General features: G+C 41.8%; 1 protein-coding gene across 1 annotated transcript in view; it reads left to right on the plus strand.

Annotated features, from left to right (window-relative positions):
* LOC126103083 (otoferlin-like) overlaps positions 1–15,096 on the plus strand; it is a 189,455-nt gene that overhangs the window by 25,567 nt on the left and 148,792 nt on the right. Inside the window, exon 3 of the mRNA XM_049912329.1 lies at positions 9,264–9,475. Coding sequence (XP_049768286.1) covers positions 9,264–9,475 — 212 coding nt within the window. The remainder of the gene's footprint in view (positions 1–9,263; positions 9,476–15,096) is intronic.

Below are 15,096 nucleotides of genomic sequence, written 5' to 3' on the forward strand. Positions count from 1 at the left end.
TAATTTAAAAATATCTAAGATCCTCAGATGATATGGCGAAAGCTCCATCTCTTTTGAGTCAGAAATAGCTGTATTGCAAATTTAAAGAATATTTCAATAATAATATTTTTGATAACAATTATTTAGCTACAGTTCACAATTCTTGTCTCAATTTTAAACTCTTCTGTAGTTTAATATTACCAAAGCGATTGAAGTAAGCTTCCATAAAAGTATAGCCTTTTCTAGCTACATGTCGCACGTAATAGGAAAAGCTCGATGAGTGTCAGCTTACGTAAGTGATGCACTGGATTCCTGTTTTGCAGGTACTGGCAGACAGAGGGCCCTTGCGCCGTCGCAAACTCCTAGGCCTAAGCCGACTCGATGTGGCTACAGTTTGGAAACAGCCTGGTATAATCACCAAATTATTTACCCACAAGTATTGTAAATCATAGTCCACTCTTTTATTTATCCTTGTGCGTATTTTGAATATTCGTATGTTTGGGACGTAGAGCAAGAATTAATGCCATGCCATGCATCATTGTGTAAGCTACCCAGTCAATAAGACAAATTTATTTATCATTCTATGATATTCGTTGTCTCTTTTAAGGCCGGCCGCTGTGGCCGAGCGGTTCCAGGCGCTCCAGTCCGGAACCGCGCTGCTGCTGCGGTCGCAGGTTTGAATCCTGCCTCGGGCATCGATGTGTCTGATGTCCTTAGGTTAGTTAGGTTTAAGTAGTTCTAAGTCTAGGGGACTGATGTCCTCAGATGTTAAGTCCCATAGTGCTTAGAGCCATTTGAACCATTTTTCTCTTTTAAATTATACCAATTTAGTAGTCAGGCATATTTCTTTCCACGAAGACTTGTGTCTATGTTTTGAATTTTTGTATCATCTCAATAGAGGAGAGAACTGAATGATAGCATATGGAAGCAGTCTACAAAGCAGCCGTAACAAAAATTGCGACAAAACCTTCTTGGAGCGTTATCGGTTATGTTATGGTCCACGGTGCATGCAGACATGTTCTTTTTGAATATGCTAGAGCTAGCGGCTAGGTAGATGTAGTACAGTATGGGCGATACAGTTTCAGAGCAGGTATATACTGATTTTTTCTGTAGGTTCTGAGGTTATCAATCACTTAGGCTGCGGGTTTATAGCACTGTAGCTCTGGTAGCGAAGGTGGCAACAGCTGCAGTGGGAGTAATGCCTGTGAAATGGTATTAGTGGATTTATCGATGTAAGTTTCACCAGCTGACTGTTCCTAATAATAATAATAATGTCGTGTGACGAGGGCCTCCCGTCGGGTAGACCTCTCGCCCGGTGCAAGTCTTTCGATTTGACGCCACTTCAGCGAATTGCGCGTCGATGGGGATGAAATGATGATGATTAGGACAACACAACACCCAGTCCCTGAGCGGAGAAAAATCTCCGACCCAGCCGGGAATCGAACCTGGGGTCTTAGGATTTACAGCCTGTCGCGCTGACCAGTCAGCTACCGGGGCGGACAACTGTTCCTCATGTATGTCTACAATCCAACACAGTAATACCATCCCCCATCCCTAGCACAGCAGAAGTGTGTCACGATGTCCACTCGTATAGTAACGCGCAGAGGGATGATCGCAAGACAGTATTAATCACTTGTCTACTTGTTGATTAGCATTGAAGAAAGTAGTATTTATATTAACTGTACAGCATTTTTGTCCATGCTTCAATAACATATTTAAGGATATAATTTAGGAATATTCTTACAATGGAATGAATACTCCTAGCAGCATACAGGCATTGATATAAGACAACGGGAACAGTTGAAAATGTGTGCCCGACAGGGACTCGAACCCGGGATCTCCTGCTTATATATATATATATATATATATATATATATATATATATATATATATATATATATATATATATATATATATATATATAAGGCTCACCGGCCATTTGACCATCCTCTTCTGTGTGGGTGCACAAATAGTTCCCGAAGTCTTACGGGAATCGGCAAAAAGCCGCGAGTAATGAGTATAATGGACAGGGGCACTATGAATATAGTGTGGGGCAATAAGTTGGGATTGTGGGTCTCACGGGAGGCGTGCAAGAGAAAAGTCCCTGCAGTCGGAGTATCCTCTGTGTCCTCGGTGGCTCATATGGATAGAGCATCTGCCACGTAAGTAGGAGATCTGGTGTTCCAGTCCTGGTGGGAGCACACATTTTCAACTGTCCACGTTGACTTATATTAACGCCTGTATGCAGCTAGGGGTATTCATTTCATTGTAATTTCATTCTAACAAGCTGCATGGTCACTAATTGTATCTGTTCTTTCGGATACCACCTTATATATATATACATATATACAGGGTGGTCCCGAATTCATGGTACAAACTTTAATGGTAGGTGCAGGACATTGTAACAAGGATATATTGTATAGGAATGTATAGTCCCAGGTGACGCGGTGAGGCGTAAACAGGGGAAATAACGGCCGAAAGGAAAACGAAAGATTTTATTGAAATCGTTGTTGACAAGTGTCATGTTTACAGTAAGTGTTCAAAATTGCGTCCACCATGAGCGATACATGCTTGACAGCGTCGGTGCAGCGATTGGCGTACACGTTCAAAGATGCCTGGTATTTCACGCACACCTGCAGCAGCTACAGATATGCGAGCAACGAGATCCTCATCTGAGTCAACTGGAGTCTCATAAACAAGACTCTTAAGATGTCCCCATAAAAAGTAATCGAGGCAAGAGAAATCAGGAGATCGGGGTGGCCAAGGGACTGGTCCACCACGCCCAATCCATCTAGCACCAAACGTGGCATTCAGGTAATTCCGTACAGCAGTGCTGAAGTGTGCTGGCGCTCCATCGTGCTGAAACCACATGCGGTTACGAATGGCGAGCGGAACATCTTGCAGCAGTTCTGGTAACACTTCTTGCAGAAAAATACGATAGCTTTCGCCACAGAGTCGCGTGGGTAGTAAGTATGGCCCAATCAAAAAGTCGTTCACAATACCAGCCCACACATTAATACCGAAACGTTGTTGATACGCATGTGGACGCGTTGCATGTGGATTATCTGTTGCCCACACATGGGAATTGTGCGCATTAAAGACACCCTCGCGTGAAAATGTCGCTTCATCTGTAAATAGCACATGACCTACGAAATCCGGCTGCAACGCACATTGCTGCAACAACCACTGGCAGAAGTTCACGCGAAGAGGATAATCTGCCGGATTCAATGCTTGTACTTTTTGAAAATGGAAGGGGTGTAAGCGATTTTCATTTAACACTCTGCATACAGTCTGATGACTCACATGTACGTCACGCGCAACAGTTCTTGTGCTTGACTCGGGTCTATCAGCCACTATGTTCAAGATGCGTTCTTCCAGTCTTGGAGTGCGTACAGCTCTTAATCGACCAGCGTCATGTCTGTTGACGTCGAACGTACCTGTTTCACAAAGTTGACGATGTAACCGTTGAAAAATTCTATGATCCGGCATTCGTCGATTAGGATACTCCGCGCGATACATTCGTAACGCAGCTCTGGCGTTACCATTTGCACGGCCGTACATGTAATGCATGTCTGCTTTTTCTGCATACGTAAAGTCACCCATCGTCTACGGCAGCACAATTGTGAATGGCGCTTGTCCCTACTGCGATACATCATGTTCATCTACTGCCCTCTACCGGCAGTGACACCAACCGATCACTCCATTTCTCTTTCCCCTGTTTACGCCTCACCGCGTCACCTGCGACTATACATTCCTATACAATAAATCCTTGTTACAATGTCCTGTACCTACCATTAAAGTTTGTACCATGAATTCGGGACCACCCTGTATATACATATATATATATATATATATATATATATATATATATATATATATATATATATATATATATATATATTAGGAATATTCTGAAATACTAGATATCAATTGGGAACTACGAAGGCAAATCAAAAAGCTTTGTCCCTATATTATTAGCCAAATTACAGCTGTAAATGCGAAGTCAATATATCCTTTCCCAGAGCTGGACCTTTCCTGATTCGCGCAGGCCTTATCTGCCGGTAGCTCTGCCGCACGGCAGCGTTTTTCCATAAATTTAATAAACACAACAGATACACATAACAGGGAATTTCGTCATCAATAATATATTCTCCTTCATTATTTAAGACAGCCTGCCGACGCTGGGGTAACTTTTCGATTCAGTGCTGTAGAAATCACGTAGTTTTGAGACGAACAACTGGTTGAGCCATTTTCGGAACGCATTTTCATCTAGGAAGGCAGTTCCTTGAAGGTTCTTCGAGAAAGGACGGAAAAGGTGAAAATCTGTGGGCGACAGATCAGGTGAATGAAGTGGATGCCGAATGACTTTCAGAGCCAACTTCCGTATATTGTTTTCTATCCGTCTAACAGAGTGCAAGCGGGCCTTATTGCGGAGTATTATCACTTCACGCAGTCTTCCTGGTCGTTGTTCTTGGATTCCGTCTACAAGACGTCTCAGTTGTTGATAATAAATGTCAGCAGTGATGGTTACACCTCCGGGAAGCAATTCGTAGTACTGTCTCTGTTTCACCAGATGCATAACGCTCTTTTGTGGATGCGCAGAAGTCTTTGTACGGGGAGTTACTGATTTGTTTGGGCTCAACCAGTCCCTTCTTTTCGTCAGTAACCATAAAGACAACATTTCTCTCCACCTGTAAAGATGCAGGGTGGACATTGTCGGTGTTGTTCACGAGCCAGCCGATGACAAGTAAGCAGAGATGCACATATGGCCACCTACTGATTTTTCGTGATTTAGGCTTAGGGCATACGGTACCCGGTTTTTGAACCTTCCCCACTGCATACAAATGTTGCACTATGGTAGAATGAAGATGGCAGGCGTAAAATACAGGGAGTGAAAGGCTATTTACAATTTGTACAGAAATGAGAATGCAGTTATGAGTCAAAGGACATCAAAGGGATGCAGTGGTTGAAAAGGAAGTGAGACAGGATTGTAGCCTCTCCACGATGTTATTCAATCTGTATATTGAGCAAACAGTAAAGGAAACAAAAGAAAAATTCGGAGTAGTTATTAAAATCCATGGAGAAGAAATAAAAAACTTTGTCCGCAGCTCGTGGTCGTGCGGTAGCGTTCTCGCTTCCCACGCCCGGGTTCCCGGGTTCGATTCCCGGCGGGTACAGGGATTTTCTCTACCTCGTGATGACTGGGTGTTGTGTGATGTCCTTAGGTTAGTTAGGTTTAAGTAGTTCTAAGTTCTAGGGGACTGATGACCATAGATGTTAAGTCCCATAGTGCTCAGAGCCATTTGAACCATTTAAAAAAACTTTGAGGTTCGCCGATGACATTGTAATTCTGTCATAGACAGCAAAGGACTTGGAAGAGCAGTTGAACGGAATGCACAGTGTCTTGAAAGGAGGATATAAGATGAACATCAACAAAAGCAAAACGAGGATAATGGAATGTAGTCGAATTAAGTCGGGTGATGCTGAGGGAATTAGATTAGGAAATGAGACACTTAAAGTAGTAAAGGAGTTCTGCTATTTGGGGAGAAAAATAACTGATGATGGTCGAAGTAGAGAGGATATAAAATGTAGACTGGCAATGGCAAGGAAAGTGTTTCTGAAGAAGAGAAATTTGTTGATATCGAGTATAGATTTAAGTGTCAGGAAGTCGTTCCTGAAAGTATTTGTATGGAGTGTAGCCATGTATGGAAGCGAAACATGGACAATAAATAGTTTGGACAAGAAGAGAATAGAAGCTTTCGGAATGTGGTGCTACAGAAGCATGCTGAAGATTAGATGGGTAGATCACATAACTAATGGGGAGGTATTGAACAGAATTGGGGAGAAGAGGAGTTTGTGGCACAACTTGACTAGAAGAAGGGATCAGTTGGTAGGACATGTTCTGAGGCATCAAGGGATCACCAATTTAGTATTGGTCGGCAGCGTGGAGGGTAAAAATCGTAGAGGAAGACCAAGAGATGTATGCACTAAGCAGATTCAGAAGGATGTAGGTTACAGTTGGTACTGGGAGATGAAGAACCTTGCACAGGATAGAGTAGCATGGAGAGCTGCATCAAACCAGTCTCAGGACTGAAGACCACAACAACAACAACAATGGTAGAATGTTCGCAGTTAATCACATTTGTAAGTTGCGAAGTACAATGACGTGGATTATTGTGGATAAATGTGTTCAAACCATCTTCATCAAACCCGAAGGTGTTCCTGAACGTGGAGAGTCACTGATGTCAAAAAGATCCTCCTTGAAACGAGAAAACTACTTTCTTCCCGTGCTCTGTCCAGCGGCATTATCCCCATACACAGTGCAAATGTTTGTGGCTGCGTCCGTTGCTGTCACCCCTCTAATGAACTCAAACAGAAGAACATGTCGGAAATGTTCAGATTTCTCCACTTGGCCTTCCATTTTCTAGCGTCCACAGCTCCACTCATTATCTCCAAATGACGAAATGACAACATGTAAACTCAAATTCGAACAGTGAAGTAAAAATAAAAATGAAAATCGATAAATAAACCCATAGCAACCGGAATATCAACATGCAAAGAAAAACTCTCCGAACTTATGCACCAATGTAATAAATAAAAGAAAAATCAGATGAAAAAGTTAAAAGGGAACAGTTATTTCAGAATGTAGGTAATATGAATGAGAGTTAAAAAGAAATAAATTAGGAGGCGCTAGTTTCTGACCAACTTTCGTATCTGTTTATAGGTTTCATAATGAAAATATTCTCACTACTTGTGAAGGATTTTGTGGACAGTTTCTTACTCGCACTGCGCTGGATCTGTTTAGAAATAATTCCAACGAATATCTACGCAGCAAATAACCGATAGCGGTACTCTGCAAATAACCGTTAGTGACGGTGAACAAAAGATGCTGGCCTGCGAGGGGGTGTGTGGACGAAAATAATGCCTTCGCCAACGCAGCGGTATGCCGTTGATGACTCATGTGGCCTCTCAAATTGAGAAATAAGATAATATTTACTCACTTACTCATAACTTCACTAATCATTAAATCAGTGGAGTTCTGTGGCTCGCTGTTACACTTTTATTTAGTCTATAACGACATGTTACGTATTGGGTCGAAGTCTGCTGTCACAACTTTTTGACAGGAGCCCCAAATATTGGAGTAGTACCGTATAACACGTCACACTAGGGTCTTTCATTCCAGTTTCTTTGCAGATGCGTGACAATTTCTCAGAAACCTTCCAGTAAACCTGTTTATTCCATTTTTCTTCCCTGCTAGTGGTCAGTGTACATTTTGTTTGATGCCAGTTCTTGTTTTATTCGTAAATAGTTCACTTATGTTACGCGGCCGAAACTTTACCACAAATTTTGAAATCTATTCTTTATCTTTGCTGTGGACATAAACATACACTTATCCACATTTAGAAAGACACCAAGTAGTATGCTGTCTTTCTTCGTTTCCTCAAAGTCATCCAACCATGGTACTATCTTGCACACTACAGTACGATTGAAGAAGATTCCTTTGACAGCAAAACGGGACATATTGTTTCAGATTCTAGCGTGAGGGAGGCACTTCACATTCTACATGTCGGGAATCTATCATTCTATCTCTGACGCGTTGGCCATACTGTACGCCAAGCCTTTCTGTACTAGTTTGTATGAAAAGCAAAAAATAACCTGGAAGATGGTTCAAATGGTTCAAATGGCTCTGAGCACGATGGGACTCAACATCTTAGGTCATAAGTCCCCTAGAACTTAGAACTACTTAAACCTAACTAACCTAAGGACATTACACACACCCATGCCCGAGGCAGGATTCGAACCTGCGACCGTAGCAGTCCCGCGGTTCCGGACTGCAGCGCCACAACCGCACGGCCACCGCGGCCGGCAACCTGGAAGAGGAATTTGCCGTTTGTCTTACGAAGAGTCACTCTCATAGCATAATACACGACTCCTCAGTGCTACAGCACTTTTAGCAAAGGCCTGAATGATGCACTCGGTGCTGGAATTTTGAATGTTAAAACTACTGAACATAATTCTTTGTTTTTGCGTGGATAGAATGCCTGAATGAACTATTTTTGAAAAATGTAATTTTCTGAGTAGAGAAGTTTTATTTGGCCAGATCGCTGAAAATACACATAAAGACGGTCCGTTTGACTACCACATGCCAGTGTGCCGTTAGCTGTCAATACAGACACAGCAAGAAATACCTTGTGAACCAAATGTATTTTATCAGAAACTCTTGAGAGTGTTTACCACAAATATTCTTTTTAAAGTTTTTAAAAAATATTTAAAACTTAAAAAACATTAAATTATTAAATGTCTACCAGTATTAAATTTATCTGTAGAACTATATTTGAAGTAACTCCAGAAGAGTAATGTATCTGTATATATATAACTTTCTTTGGCACATCACATCAGCAGCCGGTGTAAAGAAATGTGTGCGCCATATTGTTTTTAGTTCAGTTCCTGGGACAGCGGGGATTGTAAAAGAAAACCAAACCTCTGTCTTGTAATATGTACAGGAGGGCTTTTCTGGTAGTAAGTACAACGTGTAGAGCATATATAAGTGTAACATTATGAAATCACAAAAACTTTGTTAAATTTAAGGACGCAAATGTAAAATGAAAAATCTTGTGTAAACTAGCCTATGCATCAAGGAAACTTTATTACATTTCAGGGCACAAAGATAGTAGCCGGCCGGGGTGGCCGAGCGGTTCTAGGCGCTACAGTCCAAAACCGCGCGACCGCTACGGTCGCAGGTTCGAATCCTGCGTCGGGCATGGATGTGTGTAATGTCCTTAGGTTAGTTAGGTTTAAGTAGTTCTAAGTTCTAGGGGACTGATGACCTCAGATGTTAAGTCCCATAGTGCTCAGAGCCATTTGAACCATTTTTTTTTTGAGAATGGTATATAACTTTGGAATATACGTAACTTTTAGTCGGGGATGCTGGGAACGTAAGCATGCGACCGCCGCTTTGCACTTTGCCTGCTGTGTTGGGGGAGGGGAGGGGACGACAAACTCCGTGTGCTCATAGCGCAGGGAAGGCAGCATACTGGGTTCAACATTGCATTCACAATGCCAGCTGCGATATACTACGTCGCGCTGCAAAGTTTCTTAGACAAGTTTGGGAACGGACGAATACAATTCGTACCGGACTGAAGTATCCGACTGCCACCGATTCCTCCGCTCCCAGAGAAGCAATAGGTTACTGTGCGTACAGTACGAGTATAATACCGTGTTATGACATTCGTTCATTCTGCTATTCCTCTCAGTCGCTCCACAGAGTGTCTTCCTCCGTGCAGGTTAGTACGCTTGCACTGTCATTTGTGATGGTATTTGTGGATGGTATGTCTCGGACAGATCACCAGTTCTTCCACAAGTGGGCGGCGCTCGAGGATCCCGCCAACCCGACGGCGGGCAGCCGCGGCTTCCTGCGGGTCGACCTCAACGTCTCGGCGAGTGGGCGCGCGCCGCCACCCCAGCAGATCACCCCTGAGGACGACGACATCGAGGGGTGAGCATTGCAGCCAGCGCTACCCTGCATCATCTATGTTCTTCTGTGGAAGCTCACTGCGTTTATTCGCCTTCAACTGTGTGCTGATGGTGTAGCCTTCAGTCTGAAGACTGGTTCAGTGCAGCTTTCCACGATAGTCTATCCTGTGCAAAGCTCTTCATCTCTGCATAACTGCTGCAACATACTGTTCTGACTTGGCAAGACAGCCAAGCCACTATGACAGGAAGCCGAAAGGCACACGTTTAAGCTCACGCAGGCTGGCGTGAGGTCTGGAACAGTTATAGGAGTTGAGTCTAGTAAAAAAGGTACGTAGCTTCTGGAATACTTAACTTTAATCCATAATTGGTGAACATCGGTCTGTCGGTACATGCATCACAAGATAAATAGCAAATGATAATGGCGCCTTGCTAGGTCGTAGCTAATGACGTAGCTGAAGGCTATGCTAACTATCGTCTCGGCAAATGAGAGCGTAATTTGTCAGTGAACCATCGCTAGCAAAGTCGGCTGTACAACTGGGGCGAGTGCTGGGACGTCTCTCTAGACCTGCCATGTGGCGGCGCTCGGTGTACAATCACTGATAGTGGCGACACGCGGGTCCGGCGTATATTAACGGACCGCGGCCGATTTAAAGGCTACCACCTAGCAAGTGTGGTGTCTGGCGGTGACACCACACATACATGCACTTGAATCTGCTTCTGTAATCATGCATAGGTTTCCCCTACAGCTTTTACTCCCACACTTCCTTCAGTTACCAAATTGACAATTCCCTTGTTTTTGGCAAGCTGTGCAATTCAGCACCTCCACATTAATTTTTCTCTCTACCCATCTTCTCTGCCGTATTCTTACGTAGCAACACATTACAAACCATTTTATTCTCTTCCTGTCTGAACTGCTTATCGCCCATGTTTCACTTCCAGTCAAGGCTACAAACCAGACTAATACCTTTACAAAAAAAACTTCCTAAGACTCAAATTTGTAGCAGATGTTAACAAATTCTCCTTTTTCAGAAATTCTTTTCTTGCTATTTAAGGTCTATTTTATATCTTCTCTTCTTTGGCCTTCATCATTATTTTTTATGTTCAAATAGTAAAACTCGTCTATCACTTTTAGTAGCCAATTTCCCAAAAAAAAAGAAAGGTTCAAATGGCTCTGAGCACTAAGGAACTTAAACCTAATTAACATAAGGACATCACACACATCCATGCCCGAGGCAGAATTCGAACCTGCAACCGTAGCGGTCTTGCGGTTCCAGACTGAAGCGCCTAGAACCACTCGGCCACGACGGCCGGCTCAATTTCCCAATTTAATTACCTCAGCATCGCATAATCTAAGTCAACTACATTCGTTTGCCCTCGTGGATGTTAAACGAGGCTTGGTTCGTTTGGGTAGAAGAACACTTGCCTGCAAAAGGCAAAGGTTTCAGTTTTGGGTCCAGATCTGGCACACAGTGGTAGCCTGCCGTGGAGTACCAAATCAGCACGTACTCCCCTGTAGGGTGAAAATTCATTGTGGAAATTTCCCGTTTGGTTGGTAGAACCGATTTTAACAATCTCGTAATGAACCAAGACTGTCCTCGTCTCTCCAGTTTGATATGTTATTGCTCTTTTAGGGCACTTTTTTAAAATGCTTCATAAATTTTTTGGACTATCCTTAAGTTTGTTCCATTCCGTGTAAAATGAGCTGTGTGAAATTTGGGTTCAGTAATACCAGGTGAAACGGGGTCTCCTGAGCCGCTTGAATAGGAAAATCTAGAAAAAGGATACTATGTGCTTTAAAAATTGTCACCTCTGGATGATAAAATTATTCGTTGCAGTAGAGTATTTATGTGTGTTCCAGCACATAATTCAAGTTTTTGCTACTAGTTGCTGCAACAATAACCGAAAAAATCCAAGTTTTCGGTGATGAGAAACACAAAAATGGAAGATGGCAGCGCCAGGAATCATTAATATATTAAGATGTCAGTGCGGGAAATTTAAAAATGCAAGATGGCGGTGGTGGCAAACTTAAAAAATGGAAGATGGCGCTGATGGAAAATTTAAAAATCCAAGATGGCGGAAATAGCCCAGTTGTGCTTTTGCCCTCTCCCCATGGCCCCCTCCCTTCTACAGCCAATATAAGTGTAGTATTAAAACAAAAAGCCAGTGACAGTGTACTACTGTAGTGGGCAATAAAATTAAACAGTCAATTACAGTGTTGGGCAGGAGCAGCCATCTTGGCTGCTATGTAGTATCTAAGCGATTTGAATTTTTGATCCATGTTCAAAACTATTTGTCTAAAAAATTATATAAAGGATGATCTTGTAGTATTTCCACATCTAAAATACATGAACGTCACACACACTCACACAAACACACACACACACACACACAGACACACACAGTATTTATACCACTAACTGACAGGTTAAGCAGCACTAGTGTACGCGCAAACTTTGATTTCTGTACTACACGTGGTATAAGGTACAAATGGGCCTAATTTTTCACATCTAAGTCGTTGTATGATGCTTGTCAACTGTCAATATTAATCCAACATTCAAAATGTTCTCAAAACTCTGCCAGAACTACAAAAATAACATGCTAAACAGACATTTGACACTTCAAGTTAGACATAAATTATCGCTGTAGTAAAACTAACCTGGCCCGGCTTAAAACTGCAGAAAACACTATGCTAAGCAGGCAAACACACACACACACACACACACACACACACACACACACAGTAACTAGTCTTCATTACTGTCAGCTAGTGGAGGAATGTAATTAATTCCATTTTTTAGGTGTGCTGTTGGTGTTAGGCACAATGCACCCTCCAATGAAATATTTGCACACTTAATTTTTTCCATGATGATTGTAAAGTGGTACAACAGAATCTCCAAGTGTAAAATACGCAAATGGTGTTGGTATAACAATATGAGGATCTCTTACGTGTGGCTGGAAGAATGGACGGACGCCACCTATCATTTTTACATGTTTTGCGGTAATAATTCACGTTAGTAAACACTATTTTAGGGGCGACAAAGGTAATGTACCATGTTCTACCCCAGAAAATATAACTGACCTTATTAACAGCCTAATATTGCTTTCTTTTTGCATTTAACTAGATATATCGCAGATTCTGTTCAAAATGAAGTTTTGAGGAATGCTGCATTATTTACTGTGTGTAACTATGATGACACAGCTCTCTAAAATGTATGCAGACTGTATTTCTTAGAATCAACCACTAAATAACACCACAAATTAATCGAAATACACTATATAAACACACACACACACACACACACACACACACACAAACACAGAACATAGCCAAAGAATTGACTAAAGATGATCTTAGGAAAGATGGAAGAAAGAGGGTATTTGGAAGAGCTATTTGTTGTGATGTAGCACATAAACTGTATGTATCCGTAATACACTCGGAGTACATTTGCTATATTTACGTTCATCACAATATGTCAAAAATTGTGGTGATGGGACAAGACAGAGATCAAACATGTTCAAAGATTATGGTCCAAGAAGACAAAGATGGAAGACAGATAGCCCATAAATAAATACTTGCCAGTGAAATAATATTATTTATCATATTAAGTAACATTGTCGAGTAGAAAACAATGGAGGCTGCTTATTGCAGCATACAAGTATAATTACAGGTCCCTGATTGTGAATGATATCACGAACGTATGCTTTTTAGCCATGATCATACGGCGGTATGTATTGTCAAGCTCATAAAACATGAACTTACTTTAAAACCAAGCTACACAAGATAAGCAGCTACGAGTAAATATTGAGACTTTATAACGATAGCACCTACTCACTAACACTGTGATCAAAATATTGAGAGTATTCCAAAACTACAATTACAGCAGAATACAGGGATAATAACAAATCAGCTAAAAAGAGTAGTAATTGAACCTAAGTTGCAAATGCGTTATTGACTTCAGTCAATAACCACAACGTTTCAGAGTCGTTCTCCAATATATATAATTTCATTGTCGTGTACGATTTTACTACGAGCATCTCGTACTAACAAGAAAACTAATGGACGAAATAAATCTCGGGTGAACAGTCTGGTATGAGTGTGCAAAGTACACAATATTTCGGCAATCGACGACGTTGCCATCATCAGGTGCGCTGATGTACTGACCGGCGGTGGGCCGGCGCCATGTATATAAAGGACAATCCCCCTCCCGCTCCTCCCTCAGGCGCTTCCTATGAGTCGGTGCGGTCCAGGTACAGCGTCCGTTCTCCCGCCGTCTGGGCGCTGCGTCCTAGGTCTTCTCGTTCAGGAGGGTTTGCCGGCACCGCTATATTTCTTCTTGATCTGGGTGATCGCAGGTTCCCACGCCTTGCTAAGGATGTAACCGCTGTCACGATTTAGTTGTGGCTCCCTTACTCAAATCTCTATGGATTCTTTGATGGCTTTGAAGAATCAGAAAACTAATGGAGTCACTACACACTCTGTTCAGGCTAATGGCCGTAGGCAGAATGTGGACATTCGTTGGCGTTGGTCTGCCTTACTTTAGCTATGATATCTTCTTCTCCTTGCCATATAAATTTCTCACTCTCAATTATCATTTTAACAGAATATGCCCTGTGCAGTTCTCCTCTGCCAGGTTATTTCACTTTGTGAATTATTAAATCATCTCCGTCATGTTTCACAGATGGTCTTTGTCACCTGCTCGTTATTTTCTAATCGACCCTGATGTCATACATGTGCCATGTGTTTTGTCTCCTGGTTTATTAAAACATAAGCTGCTATTCTATTTGCTATCTTTGGCATGACCTTCTTTCACACATCTTTCCTGTACATATCCCTGTTAAGGTCTAACATTCTTCATCCTATCAGCATCAAACATTCAATAGCATCTCGTGTTTGTTACTCTTTGCTGAATTCGAATTCACTCTCCTCCGGGTTTTTCCTCATTTTCTTCTCTGTAGTTCTGAGTAAAAGGCTATACATGGCCTATTTAGTGTGCCATATGCAATTAATTATTCTGTAGCCTTTGCATCCTTCGACATTATGTTTCTTTGGTAAAGTTAGTGCAAGACTTTTGACCAGATTCTTAGGCCAAATGTCCTTCCCCCATGTTCTATTGATAGGGTTGCTTGGTCTGGATATTACTCTATTTGTAAAAGCTTTTAGAGCTTCGGGTGGTATTTTATTGTAGCCCACCAATTTCCTCTTTCAAAAATATTTAAGGGCCTTCTCCAATGCAAATCATAATGTGTTTGATACATGTGCCAATTTGTCACACTCGAATTCATGCTCTAAACTCAGTTATGTATACTTTCTTGTATGTCATATAATTCCTCAATATACTTCTTCCATACTGGTCTGTTTTCTTCTAAGCATGCTGTCATCTTTCCATTTTTACTTAGTTTACTCTGTTTGCTAACTTTTCTTAGATCTTGGTTTGTTATGCACGTAACTGTTCCATGTATTGCTTCTAATTAACTTTCCTTTCCAGTTTTTCATTCTCCTTCCACTGGCTTTTCATCCAATCCTCTCTATCCTGATCTGTTACTCTTCTCAGTTCACTGTTCAGCTTTCCATCCAGTTTTTTTATCTTTTTTCATTCTTCCAATTTCTACATTTATCAGTTTTACCAAATGTAGTTGATACAG

This window comes from Schistocerca cancellata, chromosome 1 (assembly GCF_023864275.1).
Source record: "Schistocerca cancellata isolate TAMUIC-IGC-003103 chromosome 1, iqSchCanc2.1, whole genome shotgun sequence".
Taxonomy (NCBI): Eukaryota; Metazoa; Arthropoda; class Insecta; order Orthoptera; family Acrididae; genus Schistocerca; species Schistocerca cancellata.